Source organism: Osmerus eperlanus, chromosome 19 (genome assembly GCF_963692335.1).
Source record: "Osmerus eperlanus chromosome 19, fOsmEpe2.1, whole genome shotgun sequence".
In the NCBI taxonomy this organism is placed as follows: domain Eukaryota; kingdom Metazoa; phylum Chordata; class Actinopteri; order Osmeriformes; family Osmeridae; genus Osmerus; species Osmerus eperlanus.
This window is the reverse complement of record NC_085036.1, coordinates 4,590,396-4,606,155: the sequence shown is the minus strand read 5'-3', so window position 1 is coordinate 4,606,155 and position 15,760 is coordinate 4,590,396. Positions and strand designations below refer to the sequence as shown.

At 48.8% G+C, this 15,760-nt stretch overlaps 1 protein-coding gene across 5 annotated transcripts in view; it reads right to left on the bottom strand.

The window, feature by feature from the left end:
• erg (ETS transcription factor ERG) overlaps window positions 1-15,760 on the bottom strand; it is a 95,151-nt gene that overhangs the window by 15,509 nt on the left and 63,882 nt on the right. For 4 of the 5 annotated variants that reach the window (XM_062485071.1, XM_062485074.1, XM_062485075.1 and 1 more), the window contains one exon: window positions 9,078-9,295. In XM_062485071.1, the coding sequence (XP_062341055.1) occupies window positions 9,078-9,295 (218 nt within the window). Of the gene's footprint in view, window positions 1-9,077; window positions 9,296-15,507; window positions 15,650-15,760 lie in introns of those variants that run through there. The other variant, XM_062485073.1, reaches the window with a different exon arrangement.

Below are 15,760 nucleotides of genomic sequence, written 5' to 3'. Positions count from 1 at the left end.
TCTGTGCTGTGGTCAAGCTGTTGCAAACTGAAGCATACAAATCTCAGTGAGACTAAGAAGAAAATAGGAAAAACAGCATACGAAACCAACGAAAAGAGACAAAGAAATAATGGAGGCATTAAAGGACATAAAGACAATTTGTGTGACAGACCAACGAACAGGGACAGAGAGAGAAAGAGAGACAAAGTAAAGAATTCTGGAGAGCAGGCAAACGTTGCCTCAGCCCGTGACTCCAAGCTAACATTGTTCATTGTTCTCCAGCCTTGGCTGAGGATAATTTATCTGCCATGAACCAAGGCTCTAGGGCCCACTTCCTATTACAACCTTGCCTACCACTCATGTAAGGTCTGGCTGTGAGTTTGGGTCTGCAGTGGATCACACTGTGGTTTCTGGGCAGGGATCCACACCCTCTGCTCGCCCATTATATCCAGATAATGAGAGTTCAACACCCCAGGACCCAACCTTGCCCTCACATCAACATACTGCACAATACATTCCATCACCCGCCCCTTCCCTTCATATACCTCCTGGTTCAAAACCTTAAACCATAACTCCACAAGAGGAGAAAGAAAGCTGGGGCATGTAACATAATCTGAAGGAAGATCTATTCTGGAGAGTTGGGGGATTGATTTCCGAGAGAAAAATTTGGGTTGAATTCGGGTTCCCCAGATATTATACACACACACAGTGACAGATCTACTGTATGCAGGCTGAACATCCACCATACATCGTACTGTAAGGCTGGGTTTCACCCTGCCCCCACCTCTCATATGCTAAAATCTGGAGTTGCAGGACGGAGTCTGTGCTTGATGGGTCTCACACCTCATTGTGTAACCCTAACCCATTGCTAGTCATATAAGTAAGGGTCAAGATGTGGTCTGATTCTTCATCTCCTGAGGGCTTCTCCTCAGCTCTGGCTCCTACTCCTTGCTCACCTCTTACTCTTTCTCTCTCTGATTTACAATAATCAAGGTAGAGTATGTGAGGGTTCACTTATTAATGTTTGCCTTGTAATTGATTTCATTCATTTGCAATGTTATTAAATATCTATTTCATTTAACTTTACTTTGATCATTCTTGCTCTGATTGAACCCATAGAGTCAAATAACTGTAATTTCATTGGTATTGGCATCATTTGGTTCATGTTTTATTTTATATTTTATTGTATAGTTTATTTTAATCTAATTCCACTTAGTATTGCTAGTTATGTACCCTTAGTATAGTTAGTCCTCATATTTAAATTTTAGATTCCTATATGTTTAATGTTTGCACCTTCCTGCCAAAGCAAATTCCTTGTCTGTGCAAACTTTCATGGCAAATAAAACCCATTCTGATTCTGATGTTAATATACTGTTCAGTTTCCCTCTTCCTTTAAACCGTAGGGGAATAGTTTTGGTTGTTTGGCTAATATTTAAACCCCTATAATACACATACACACACACACACACACATACACACATGTACATACAAACACACATGCCCTGTGCATCAAAACACCTGCAGCCCTCAGATCACTCTCTGTCCTCGAACCTCGCATACTGTATTTCTATTTGGCAGTGCATTGGCCATCCTATAGTAGCTCCAGAGAATGGGGGAGAACTAGGGGGTGGGTTGAGGGGGGAGGGGGGGAGGGACTGAGCAGGAGCAGCAGTCCTGTCTGAGTGTTGATCTCCCTTGTAAATCTTTCTCTTGCTCCCTGACTCGTCACTAATTGGAACAATCTTTCCCAGTGTCTCACTGCCAGATAAATTAGACCCACTCCCTGGGTGCCTGTGGAGAGAGGCCTGCTGCAAAGATGGAAGAAGGGGAGTGTGTGTGGAGGACGGCTGAGGGCTGGTGTGGTGGTGGGGCCTTTGGAGAGTGTGCGAGATGCGTCATTAATATGACCTGTGCGACGAGACTTGGGGGCTGGGGAGGGTGGGGGGGCAGAAGTACATCTGTTTTGAGTTAGGGGATTCCAACAGCAGCAGATAGCCATTGGCTGAGTGTTGCCGACTTGGGCCTGTGTGTGTGTATGTGGTGGCGGGGATCTCAGTCAGCAGTCAGACAAACTTTCCCATCGTTTCCCCCCCTCTGCTCCCTTCTCTCCTCTAGTCAGGCTGCTCTTTTCGCTACTCTCCTCTAGTCAGGCCCCTCTGCTCCCTCCTCTCCTCTAGTCAGGCTCCTCTGCTCCCTCCTCTCCTCTAGTCAGGCCCCTCTGCTCCCTCCTCTCCTCTAGTCAGGCCCCTCTGCTCACTTATCTCCTCTAGTCAGGCCCCTCTGCTCCCTCCTTTCCTCTAGTCAGGCCCCTCTGCTCCCTCCTCTCCTCTAGTCAGGCCCCTCTGCGCCCTCCTCTCCTCTAGTCAGGCCCATCTGCTCACTTCTCTCCTCTAGTCAGGCCCCTCTGCTCACTTCTCTTATCTAGTCAGGCCCCTCTGCTCCCTCCTCTCCTCTAGTCAGGCCCCTCTGCTCTCTCCTCTCCTCTAGTCAGGCCCCTCTGCTCACTTATCTCCTCTAGTCAGGCCCCTCTGCTCCCTCCTTTCCTCTAGTCAGGCCCCTCTGCTCCCTCCTCTCCTCTAGTCAGGCCCCTCTGCTCACTTCTCTCCTCTAGTCAGGCCCCTCTGCTCACTTCTCTCCTCTAGTCAGGCCCATCTGCTCACTTCTCTCCTCTAGTCAGGCCCCTCTGCTCACTTCTCTTATCTAGTCAGGCCCCTCTGCGCCCTCCTCTCGTCAGGCCCTTCTGCTCCCTCCTCTCCTCTAGTCAGGCCCCTCTGCTCCCTTCTCTCCTCTAGTCAGACCCCTCTGCTCCCTTCTCTCCTCTAGTCAGACCCCTCTGCTTCCTTCTCTCCTCTAGTCAGGCCCCTCTGCTCCCTCTTCTCCTCTAGTCAGGCCCCTCTTTTCCCTCCTCTCCTCTAGTCAGGCCCCTCTTTTCGCTACTCTCCTCTAGTCAGGCCCCTCTGCTCCCTCCTCTCCTCTAGTCAGGCTCCTCTGCTCACTCCTCTCCTCTAGTCAGGCCCCTCTGCTCCCTCCTCTCCTCTAGTCAGGCCCCTCTGCTCACTTATCTCCTCTAGTCAGGCCCCTCTGCTCCCTCCTTTCCTCTATTCAGGCCCCTCTGCTCCCTTCTCTCCTCTATTCAGGCCCCTCTGCTCCCTCCTCTCCTCTAGTCAGGCCCCTCTGCTCACTTCACTCCTCTAGTCAGGCCCCTCTGCTCCCTCCTCTCCTGTAGTCAGGGCCCTCTGCTCACTCCTCTCCTCTAGTCAGGCCCCTCTGCTCCCTCCTCTCCTGTAGTCAGGCCCCTCTGCGCCCTCCTCCCCTCTAGTCAGGCCCCTCTGCTCCCTCCTCTCCTCTAGTCAGGCCCCTCTGCTCACTTCACTCCTCTAGTCAGGCCCCTCTGCTCCCTCCTCTCCTGTAGTCAGGGCCCTCTGCTCACTCCTCTCCTCTAGTCAGGCCCCTCTGCTCCCTCCTCTCCTGTAGTCAGGCCCCTCTGCGCCCTCCTCCCCTCTAGTCAGGCCCCTCTGCGCCCTCCTCTCCTCTAGTCAGGCCCCTCTAATCCATTCTCTCCTCTAGTCAGGCCCCTCTGCTCCCTCCTCTCCTCTAGTCAGGCTCCTCTGCTCACTCCTCTCCTCTAGTCAGGCCCCTCTGCTCCCTCCTCTCCTCTAGTCAGGCCCCTCTGCTCACTTATCTCCTCTAGTCAGGCCCCTCTGCTCCCTCCTTTCCTCTAGTCAGGCCCCTCTGCTCCCTCCTCTCCTCTAGTCAGGCCCCTCTTTTCCTTCCTCTCCTCTAGTCAGGCCCCTCTGCTCCCTCCTATCCTCTAGTCAGGCCCATCTGCTCCCTTCTCTCCTCTATTCAGGCCCCTCTGCTCCCTCCTCTCCTCTAGTCAGGCCCCTCTGCTCACTTCTCTCCTCTAGTCAGGCCCCTCTGCTCCCTCCTCTCCTCTAGTCAGGCCCCTCTGCTCCCTCTTCTCCTCTAGTCAGGCCCCTCTTTTCCCTCCTCTCCTCTAGTCAGGCCCCTCTTTTCGCTACTCTCCTCTAGTCAGGCCCCTCTGCTCCCTCCTCTCCTCTAGTCAGGCTCCTCTGCTCACTCCTCTCCTCTAGTCAGGCCCCTCTGCTCCCTCCTCTCCTCTAGTCAGGCCCCTCTGCTCACTTATCTCCTCTAGTCAGGCCCCTCTGCTCCCTCCTTTCCTCTAGTCAGGCCCCTCTGCTCCCTCCTCTCCTCTAGTCAGGCCCCTCTTTTCCTTCCTCTCCTCTAGTCAGGCCCCTCTGCTCCCTCCTATCCTCTAGTCAGGCCCATCTGCTCCCTTCTCTCCTCTATTCAGGCCCCTCTGCTCCCTCCTCTCCTCTAGTCAGGCCCCTCTGCTCACTTCTCTCCTCTAGTCAGGCCCCTCTGCTCCCTCCTCTCCTCTAGTCAGGCCCCTCTGCTCCCTCTTCTCCTCTAGTCAGGCCCCTCTTTTCCCTCCTCTCCTCTAGTCAGGCCCCTCTTTTCGCTACTCTCCTCTAGTCAGGCCCCTCTGCTCCCTCCTCTCCTCTAGTCAGGCTCCTCTGCTCACTCCTCTCCTCTAGTCAGGCCCCTCTGCTCCCTCCTCTCCTCTAGTCAGGCCCCTCTGCTCACTTATCTCCTCTAGTCAGGCCCCTCTGCTCCCTCCTTTCCTCTATTCAGGCCCCTCTGCTCCCTTCTCTCCTCTATTCAGGCCCCTCTGCTCCCTCCTCTCCTCTAGTCAGGCCCCTCTGCTCACTTCACTCCTCTAGTCAGGCCCCTCTGCTCCCTCCTCTCCTGTAGTCAGGCCCCTCTGCGCCCTCCTCCCCTCTAGTCAGGCCCCTCTGCTCCCTCCTCTCCTCTAGTCAGGCCCCTCTGCTCACTTCACTCCTCTAGTCAGGCCCCTCTGCTCCCTCCTCTCCTGTAGTCAGGGCCCTCTGCTCACTCCTCTCCTCTAGTCAGGCCCCTCTGCTCCCTCCTCTCCTGTAGTCAGGCCCCTCTGCGCCCTCCTCCCCTCTAGTCAGGCCCCTCTGCGCCCTCCTCTCCTCTAGTCAGGCCCCTCTAATCCATTCTCTCCTCTAGTCAGGCCCCTCTGCTCCCTCCTCTCCTCTAGTCAGGCTCCTCTGCTCACTCCTCTCCTCTAGTCAGGCCCCTCTGCTCCCTCCTCTCCTCTAGTCAGGCCCCTCTGCTCACTTATCTCCTCTAGTCAGGCCCCTCTGCTCCCTCCTTTCCTCTAGTCAGGCCCCTCTGCTCCCTCCTCTCCTCTAGTCAGGCCCCTCTTTTCCTTCCTCTCCTCTAGTCAGGCCCCTCTGCTCCCTCCTATCCTCTAGTCAGGCCCATCTGCTCCCTTCTCTCCTCTATTCAGGCCCCTCTGCTCCCTCCTCTCCTCTAGTCAGGCCCCTCTGCTCACTTCTCTCCTCTAGTCAGGCCCCTCTGCTCCCTCCTCTCCTCTAGTCAGGCCCCTCTGCTCCCTCTTCTCCTCTAGTCAGGCCCCTCTTTTCCCTCCTCTCCTCTAGTCAGGCCCCTCTTTTCGCTACTCTCCTCTAGTCAGGCCCCTCTGCTCCCTCCTCTCCTCTAGTCAGGCTCCTCTGCTCACTCCTCTCCTCTAGTCAGGCCCCTCTGCTCCCTCCTCTCCTCTAGTCAGGCCCCTCTGCTCACTTATCTCCTCTAGTCAGGCCCCTCTGCTCCCTCCTTTCCTCTATTCAGGCCCCTCTGCTCCCTTCTCTCCTCTATTCAGGCCCCTCTGCTCCCTCCTCTCCTCTAGTCAGGCCCCTCTGCTCACTTCACTCCTCTAGTCAGGCCCCTCTGCTCCCTCCTCTCCTGTAGTCAGGGCCCTCTGCTCACTCCTCTCCTCTAGTCAGGCCCCTCTGCTCCCTCCTCTCCTGTAGTCAGGCCCCTCTGCGCCCTCCTCCCCTCTAGTCAGGCCCCTCTGCTCCCTCCTCTCCTCTAGTCAGGCCCCTCTGCTCACTTCACTCCTCTAGTCAGGCCCCTCTGCTCCCTCCTCTCCTGTAGTCAGGGCCCTCTGCTCACTCCTCTCCTCTAGTCAGGCCCCTCTGCTCCCTCCTCTCCTGTAGTCAGGCCCCTCTGCGCCCTCCTCCCCTCTAGTCAGGCCCCTCTGCGCCCTCCTCTCCTCTAGTCAGGCCCCTCTAATCCATTCTCTCCTCTAGTCAGGCCCCTCTGCTCCCTCCTCTCCTCTAGTCAGGCTCCTCTGCTCACTCCTCTCCTCTAGTCAGGCCCCTCTGCTCCCTCCTCTCCTCTAGTCAGGCCCCTCTGCTCACTTATCTCCTCTAGTCAGGCCCCTCTGCTCCCTCCTTTCCTCTAGTCAGGCCCCTCTGCTCCCTCCTCTCCTCTAGTCAGGCCCCTCTTTTCCTTCCTCTCCTCTAGTCAGGCCCCTCTGCTCCCTCCTATCCTCTAGTCAGGCCCATCTGCTCCCTTCTCTCCTCTATTCAGGCCCCTCTGCTCCCTCCTCTCCTCTAGTCAGGCCCCTCTGCTCACTTCTCTCCTCTAGTCAGGCCCCTCTGCTCCCTCCTCTCCTCTAGTCAGGCCCCTCTGCTCCATTCTCTCCTCTAGTCAGGCCCCTCTGCTCCCTCCTCTCCTCTATTCAGGCCCCTCTGCTCACTTATCTCCTCTAGTCAGGCCCCTCTGCTCCCTCCTTTCCTCTAGTCAGGCCCTTCTGTTCCCTCCTCTCCTCTAGTCAGACCCCTCTGCTTCCTTCTCTCCTCTAGTCAGGCCCATCGGCTCCCTTCTCTCCTCTATTCAGGCCCCTCTGCTCCCTCCTCTCCTCTAGTCAGGCCCCTCTGCTCACTTCACTCCTCTAGTCAGGCCCCTCTGCTCCCTCCTCTCCTCTAGTCAGGGCCCTCTGCTCCCTCCTTTCCTCTAGTCAGGCCCCTCTGCTCACTTATCTCCTCTAGTCAGGCCCTTCTGCTCCCTCCTCTCCTCTATTCAGGCCCCTCTTTTCCCTCCTCTCCTCTAGTCAGGCCCCTCTGCACCCTCCTCTCCTTTAGTCAGGTCCCTCTGCTCCCTCCTCTCCTCTATTCAGGCCCCTCTTTTCCCTCCTCTCCTCTAGTCAGGCCCCTCTGCTCCCTCCTCTCCTCTATTCAGGCCCCTCTGCACCCTCCTCTCCTCTAGTCAGGCCCCTCTGCTCCCTCCTCTCCTCTAGTCAGGCCCCTCTGCTCCCTCCTCTCCTCTAGTCAGGCCCCTCTGCTCACTCCTCTCCTCTAGTCAGGCCCGTCTGCTCCATTCTCTCCTCTAGTCAGGCCCCTCTGCTCCCTCCTCTCCTCTAGTCAGGCCCCTCTGCTCCCTCCTCTCCTCTATTCAGGCCCATCTGCTCCCTTCTCTCCTCTATTCAGGACCCTCTTTTCCCTCCTCTCCTCTAGTCAGGCCCCTCTGCTCCCTCCTCTCCTCTAGTCAGGCCCCTCTGCTCACTTCTCTCCTCTAGTCAGGCCCCTCTGCTCACTTCTCTCCTCTAGTCATGCCCCTCTGCTCCCTCCTCTTCTCTAGTCAGGCCCTTCTGCTCCCTCCTTTCCTCTAGTCAGGCCCCTCTGCTCACTTCTCTCCTCTAGTCAGGCACCTCTGCTCCCTCCTATCCTCTAGTCAGGTCCCTCTGCTCCCTCCTCTCCTCTAGTCAGGCCCCTCTGCTCCCTTTTCTCCTCTAGTCAGGCCCTGACTTGGTTTGGCGGTGTAGGCACTCCGCTGTCCCAGGCTGTGTCACTGACGAGTGATGAGCGTCCTTGGGGTGTAATGCCCCCCACCCTTAACTGGGCTAAAACCATCCACCCTGTCTGCAGTGTTTATTAGAAAATGTTTACACTGGTAGGTTTGCATTGCACCCTGCAGCGGACCGACCTGTTTTGAAGCAGCATTCATAGAAATGCCAGACAATGGACAGGAAACCGTTGCCAGCATGCCGCCTGCCTGCAGTACACAAGCCCAGCAGTAGACCCTGGGCTGCAGCACCCTGGCTGCAGCTCTCTGTCCCCTCGGGGAGGGAGTCTCCCTGGAACACACCCTCCGTTTACTAGCAAGCCTTCTCCGTTGAGGCAAGTATGTTCCTCAGACATATCATATCATGTTGCTATAGTTGGATTCCCCTGTCCAAACAGATGTGTAGTGTACAGTAGACCCCGAAGCCGCCGCCAAGCGCCGCCATTTGAGTTTCAGCCAAAGCCAGCTAATAATTTTGTAAGCCAAATTGAGCCGCCATCTGATATTCTTTGGCTGAGCCAGCTGAAATTATTTGCATCAAACAATAATTATATCTATCACATAGAGACATACACACACGAAAAATAAATGATAAACTAAATCAATTTTGCACACCGGATTCGCCACAGTCTCGTGCTCGTTGCTATGATACACAGGACTCACAGTGAATTGATGACCAATTAAAATTGCGCGTTTTCCGATAGTGATGATCATAGACATAGACAGTAAAAGAAGCAATGCATTTTTCTCTCACGCTGAGCTGAAATGGCTAGAAAACTAGAAAAGGTAATTGTGTTGTTCTCACATACTTTCCTAATTACTACGTTGGATACTTAGACTGTTGTTAGATCTTCAGTTTTTGGAAGTAAGAATGCCGTTTTGTCAGGACTAGAATGCCGTTTGTCGTTGAGTCAGGACTAGTGTTTTATCAATATTTTTGTACTCTTTTAGAACTTGGAAATATTGAGATCTAGTAAATCAGTATAACATACACCTCTGTAGACATGAAGTGGCAGCTTCAGCCATTTGTAGCTATTAACATTTTGGCGGCTGCAGCAGCCATTTAGGTTTTGGCTGAGCTGGCTAGCCAGCCAATAACTTCATCAGCCAGCCATTATTCTCAAAACAAATGGCTTTGGGGTCTAGTGTACAGGGCAGTGGACAACCAGGCAGGCTATCCTTCAAACAATGTCATAAGTGTAGCCTTTGTTGAAATACGTTATTTTAGTGCATGGAAATGCATCAGTGCCACAACTCCAGAGATTTACTAAGGTTCTACCTTTAGTGTTATCGTAACCAAAAAGCCTCATTACTATTCTCTGATAACAAAACAAGAGATTGTGGACACAACAACAAATAATATCGAAAAGAAACAACTGTTACTGTAAATGACAAGTGCACTAGTTTGTCCACCCCCTCACCTGTTTCCGTTGAGCTGGCCACTGTTGCACTCCATCTTGATGGTGACACGAGCAGGGGGCTGGGGCAGCCAGTCCTGCTGGTTTACCCGAGGGCTCATCTTGGCTGCCTGGCCGTAATCGCTGGCCGAAGACGCCGTCATCTCCGTCTTGGGATGCTGGGAAGTTCCGTAAGCACACTCGAACAGTGACTGGTCTTCACTCACCACCGACAACGCTTCCTGTGCAAAGTGTGGGGGGGAAAAAACATTTAAACAACAAAATATGAAAATATAAACAAATGTCTTCTAAAAGAGTGTAAAGTCCAGTCTGTCATATACTTTGGTACAATGCTTGTTGTGAACATTCCAAACTATTTTTTCCCCCTCTACCATTCATGTACTGTATGTTATTATTGGTGTAAATATCCATCTGAAAGCCACAAATCTGAGCAAACACTAAATTTAAACTGGCAAACACGACAAAAACTTGTTAATTTAGCTACCATATGCTAACACCGGGGAACCACCAAGAAGCAAAGGCATTCAGTTAATCCTGCAGGCTTTCTTCCCCACAAGACAATAGACATATCCTGGCATCTCAAGGCTGACTTTGCCGCCTACCAGTCAGGGAGGAACCTTTTTCAGGTTTATATATTCATGGTCTGAAATTGAGGGGGTCCCCTTATTCTTACTCTGTGGCCAAGTGTATACTGACATTGTTTTTGCAATAGTTTTAATAATTTTATGTTCTTTAGAATGATGTGTATGTATGTGACGGTAACAGACGTAACAGACGTAGCCACGCTCTGTCACAACAAGGTGTCGTTCGCCACTCGCTGGGCTCGAACGCACAACCTCTGCCAAGCACGACCACTACCAGCTACGCCAAAGAAAAGCTAGCTATTCGTTGACACGGGTGGCCTGTTACATACCTGAGGAGTGAGTTTCACAGGTTCACACCCGTTACATTCACCCTTCTGAAATTCACTCCAGTGGTTAGCTGACGCTAACCTTGTGAATCCGGGTCACGGCACCAATGTGACGGTATGTAACAGATGTAGCCACGCTCTGTCACAACAAGGTGTCATTCGTCACTCGCTGGGCTCGAACTCACAACCTCTGACTTGCCAAGCGCGACCACTATCAGCTACGCCAAAGAAAAGCTAGCTATTCGTTGACGCGGGTGGCCTGTTACATACCTGAGGAGTGAGTTTCACAGGTTCACACCCGTTACATATAGTAAAATAAAGAATAACCTTTTCTAGTAAAAAAAAGTTACAGTAAATACATTTTTATGTAATTCCGCATTGTATTGTTTTAGATTTGAATGCTAGGACTCAACCATATATTTTTACTTAAATATGGTCAAGAGGGTAGTTAAAGCTGATGTAAGAAGACCACAGCAGAGACCATAACCATGCTGATAAGGGGGTTATCTCATCTCTGGATATCCTCCCTAAAACCACACTGTTCTAAAGGTCTGACTTCTCAAACACACAGCGTGAGATTGCACGGCTTCTAAGAAAGATCACCATCTCACATGGTAAAAACATGCGGCTGAATACTTAGAAAGAAAGTGTGGTTTTTTTTAAGCTCAGGAGGAGTTGATTTCAAATTCCTTTCTGGAATTCAACTGTGAAGTAACAAAACTACTGTCTATGACGCATGCACACCTTTTTCCACAAACCTCACAACAAACAGTTTTGTTCGCAGTGTTGTTTAGTTTTGTGAAGCATACGGTTCAGGTCACAACCTTGTCAAACACAACCAAGCTAAAACTGGATATCTTACATGTCTTCAACTGCCCTGCCCCTTCTTATATCCCTCTCATGTCCCTCTCTCCTCTCTTGCTCTCTCTCTCTCTCTCTCTCTCTCTCTCTCTCTCTCTCTCTCTCTCTCTCTCTCTCTCTCTCTCTCTCTCTCTCTCTCTCTCTCTCTCTCTCTCTCTCTCTCTCTCTCTCTAGAAAAAAGGATGTGGCCTTGCCTTTTTAAAGCACCTCACACCATAGTTGTCTCTCAAAGCCACTCTCTCCTTGTTCCTCACCTGTCTCTCTTTCAGTCTGTGACAGACACAAACACACAGACACACACACATTTGTAAGTAGTAGGAGTGCCTCTGAAGCGTATTGGTGTGAGTGAACCGCCCTGATCTGGAGGCAGGTCAAGAGCCTGACCTCAAATCAGTTAGGAGGAAAAGGAAACGGTGTGGGAAACCAGATTAATGTGGTGGGGTCCTGGTCCTCCCTGATACAGTGTCTCAGCTGCAAACCACATTACCCTCACCTGACAGAGGGAAGAAGAAAGGGAGGGAACGCAATACGAGAAAAACTGATATGTTTAGATACAGAAACACAAAAGAGGAAGCTGAAGAGGGATGGATGAAGACAGAGGAGAAAAGAGACTAGTTCAAATCCCTGATGATCCTAGTGAAACTAGGAGCACATGCAGCTTTTGGTTGTCCAGCCCAAACAAAAGAAAAACATATCAACTCACGGCTAATGGAGGGCCAGACAGCTCCACACTTCCTGAACTTTGATCCTATAGAAAAGGCCATAAAGCCGAGAACCAATTGCTATGTAGATCATTGATAGTGGTGTTGATTAAAACCATTGTTGGGAATTGCTTGGAATCTATGTGTATCCAGTGTAGCCTATTGTGGCTAGGTGATAATCTTTATGGAAAATGTTGGGGAAGGTCATGAATTGAATATAAAATAAACCCAAAACAAAACCTTAGATTCGAGACAACATGCTGCGTTCCTTTTGTGAAGAGATTAATATATTGCATCAACACCATGATAAAAAAGAAGCAAAAATAATAATGTATGGTTTTTAAATAAATTAGTTGGGACAACAAGAAAGGTCTGGCCAAGTCAACAACGTTGCCCAGAATTGAGAATTCCTCTACGGCCCATTATTCTTTGCTGAGGAAAAGTGAAAGATTGTTTCACAAGCTTTGGCGTCCCTGCCAAAAAAAACAAACACAGAATTATGGAGAGAGGAGCAAGGCAAAGTTCTACTTGACACCCATTCCTTGGGAGGATAAGACATGGAGAACACACGTGAAGGGTGGTCCTTAGTCAAAGTTAGCACTCTGTGTTTTAGCAAAGAGCTAACTGACACTACTAAGCAGGCAGCTCAATAGCTTTCTGGGAAAGAAAATGAACTATTGACCAGAGGGCAGCTTACTCAAATAAAAACCCTTGGCCACCATGAGGCTCTTATTGGGATTTGCCACTATAAATATTGAGCTTTTATCGTGGAAAAGTGGTATGGTGCACTGTTAATTTCACCTAATATAATGTTGTGTAAATGACATTTAACAACAATCAGACTTATATTCTTCTGGATGATCCTGCCAAACATATTGGTGGTCATTTTTTTCAAAATCTTATTCAATATAGCATTTTCAATCCTTTCAAAATCTTAGTTCAAATGTTGGCCATATATACTGATATATACATTATACATATTATATATACATTTACTAAAAGCTTTTTCCACAAAGGAGATGCTTTCACACTGCGCTCTAGCCTTCTAAGAATAGAAAGGTTTACCACACAAAATTGGGGCAAAAAAGATAATTAACCACAGGATAGCTACAGTGTCTCTCTGTAACTCATAATTCAGTATCAGCAACTCTGGCAGTTCCAAATCTATGCCACTGAAAGATACTGTAGCTATTCACACGAAGCAGTTGCAGGCTACCACACTGAAGAGATGCTGATGAGCTGTGGATCTGTAGACAGGAAGCAGCCCCTCTCTCAGCATTTCCTGCATTGATAGTTCCAGATAGTGAGGGATATCGGAGATGGAGGGGGCGGACAAAAGGAAGCACTTGTCCATCGGCCTCCGGATTGCAACTGCAGAGAGCCAATGGAATAGCCAGGCAAAAGGGAAATGGAGGGAGAGAGACATAGAAAATAGAAAGAAAAAGTCCGAAAGTTGAGAGAAAGATACAAGAAAGATGAGAGCACAAAAAAAGAGAAACAAGAGGGAGTAAATGAGAATAGGGGTGGGCACTGTAGAGTGAGAGAAAGAGCGAATTGGAGAAAGAAAGGGATGTTAAGCACGAGGAAAGGAAAATGAAAAGGGAGGAAAGGCAGGAGAAAAAATCAAGAGCTAGGGAAGCACACTCATCCATGTATAAAAGGACAGCACATTGGGTAGTAAACCGCCCAGTAACGTCAATGGCGCAGCCTATGGCTCATCGGGGGCATCCATTCTGGATGTTGTTTTAGCAGCCCCCTCCCTGATTCCACCAATCATTCAACTCATTCTTTTCCAGGTGGTTAGACGACAGGACGAATGGATGTCACACTAGGAACTGACAGAGATGTATGTCTCTTCAGTATAGCAAAAAGTACTTAATCCTAAAGCTTCATATTATTAACAAACAGGATAAAAAGTTATGTCGGCACACACAAATTCATTGTTTTGAAATCGGACACAATAGTGAGTGGGTGTCTCTGCAGCAAGCAAACAATGAATCATTGTCAGGGTCTTGGTTTGGCAGTAGCGTATGTTATGCTGTCATGTGTGGTACGGAACACTCATGATGTGTGAAACTAGCTCAGGGTGAAACTTGGAGCGGCTAATGTCAAAATATGGCAAAAGTGCGCTTTAAGGTTCTGAAATAAAAAAATACTGGCCACAAACTGACACACAAAAAGCCACAACCACATACCATGGGATGACCCTAGTGTTTATACAAGTCAAGCCATTACACTTAATTATGCATGCTTTTGTAGAGTGCAAATCCTGACCTTTCCAAAACATTTGTTGGAGAACAACTTTCCCATTTCTCTTGACTTTGCAGGAGTTCAAGGAACATGCCGTCAAGATATACAGTATGTAGAGGCCAGACTATGTTTTTCACATTACAAACATTTTGTAACCAGGACAGTACTTAATAGGGAGTCATGTGGCCGAGCGGTTAGGGACTCGGGCTAGTAATCAGAAGGTTGCTGGGTCGATTCCCGGCCGTGTCAAATGACTTTGTGTCCTTGGGCAAGGCACTTTACCCTACTTGCCTCGGGGGGAATGTCCCTGTACTTACTGTAAGTCGCTCTGGATAAGAGCGTCTGCTAAATGACTAAAATGTAAATGTACTAAACCAAATCCTTACTTTCTGATGATTGACCGTTGACATGTTTCAATCTCAATGTTAAACACCAGTGAAACCATTGTGCAACTAACCAGGACTGTTGTGACAGAGGAACTAGACAGTACTTTCCACATGAACTTCACTATTGCACTTTCCAAAAGATGACAACAAGCTGTTTTTTTCCTATAGCTTGGTAGTGCAAGCCTTGGATTCTTCAAAAGGTACAAACGTTTACTGGCATTGCATGCTGATGAATAGAAGAGTCACAAATCTTGTTTTTGCTAGAATTTCTACTAAGAAAAGTTTTAAAGATGAGGGTTAGTTAGGGTCTCCACATTTTCATATAAAGACATTCAAGGGGTAAAGTATACAGTATAAACAGCGGTTACTCTCCTTTTCTCCCTGAGATCTCAACTCTCAACGCAACAGTATCTCGGTTCACAAAGAAGTGGGCTTCTCTCTCTCTAAACATTTGGTTTCTGCTCACAAACTTTGGTGTTTACATCTATTGATTTGTAGGACAGCTGATTATGTCATCTTGGCATTGTTTTTTGTGTTCACAAAGAGGTCAGACTGGCTGCAAAACATCTTTGTGTTACCCCTGACAACATTTTCTCACTGGCATGTTGGGATAATCTTTTTAAGAGCGCCATGTTCAGTTAAGTTGCCAGGTGACTGGTTATCCCTGACCTACTGTACCAGTTTGAGAGGGAGTAAAAATGTGCTAAACCACTTCAGTCCATTATTCTGGGAACACTGCTCCTTTCATCACAAGATTTGCATAGCAAGTTGGTTTGAAAGCTCTTGTAAAGTATAAATCAAGCATTGTAGAGAATATTTTATTTTTGTTTTAATAATTACACAAAAACAATACATAACCAGAAAATCTACGTCCGCTAAATGACTTTTGTATGCAATTAATATAGCATTTCTTCATATCGTATGAAAATTAGAACTATGAAGGAAAACGAAAGTTGTCCTATAACCATTCTTACTTGCAGTTATTTGATAGTTTTCTTCTTTTTTTATAGAAATTTCTATATTTGTAAGTATGTTTTCAGTTATTAATTATTCATGTCACTCTTTCAATTGTTGTTTTGTGGATGAGATAAGGGGGAGATAATCACCTCACTCCCAGATCAGGTCAGTACCCTGAAATTTGGGGAATCTATGCAGACCAATTCGAATAGGAAAAAGGAAATTTGCAAAGGAGAAAAACAAAATATTGTCTCACCGCTATGGCAGAAGGGTGTTTCCCTTATGCCATAGACGATGCATAAAATCATGTATTCAAAATGTACAAAATATTAATAATAATCAGTGAAAGCACAATCAAATTGACTCACCTTGATGGTGCTGGCCATTTTTGATCAGGACCTTTGAGTCCTGGCAAAAACTCACTGACGTGAATTCAAGTTAAAAAAAATCTGAACAGCAAGCTAGTTGAGGTTCCACTAAGCGTTGTTTGGAGCGGATGAGATTGTGCTAACGTTGGGAAGTAAAGTCAGCCAATAGCAGGAAGAGGTTTCTATTGGTTCTGGCCGCCGCAACTCGAAGAAACAGGATATTTGGGAGTGAGGAGATAAGAAGGGCAAAAAA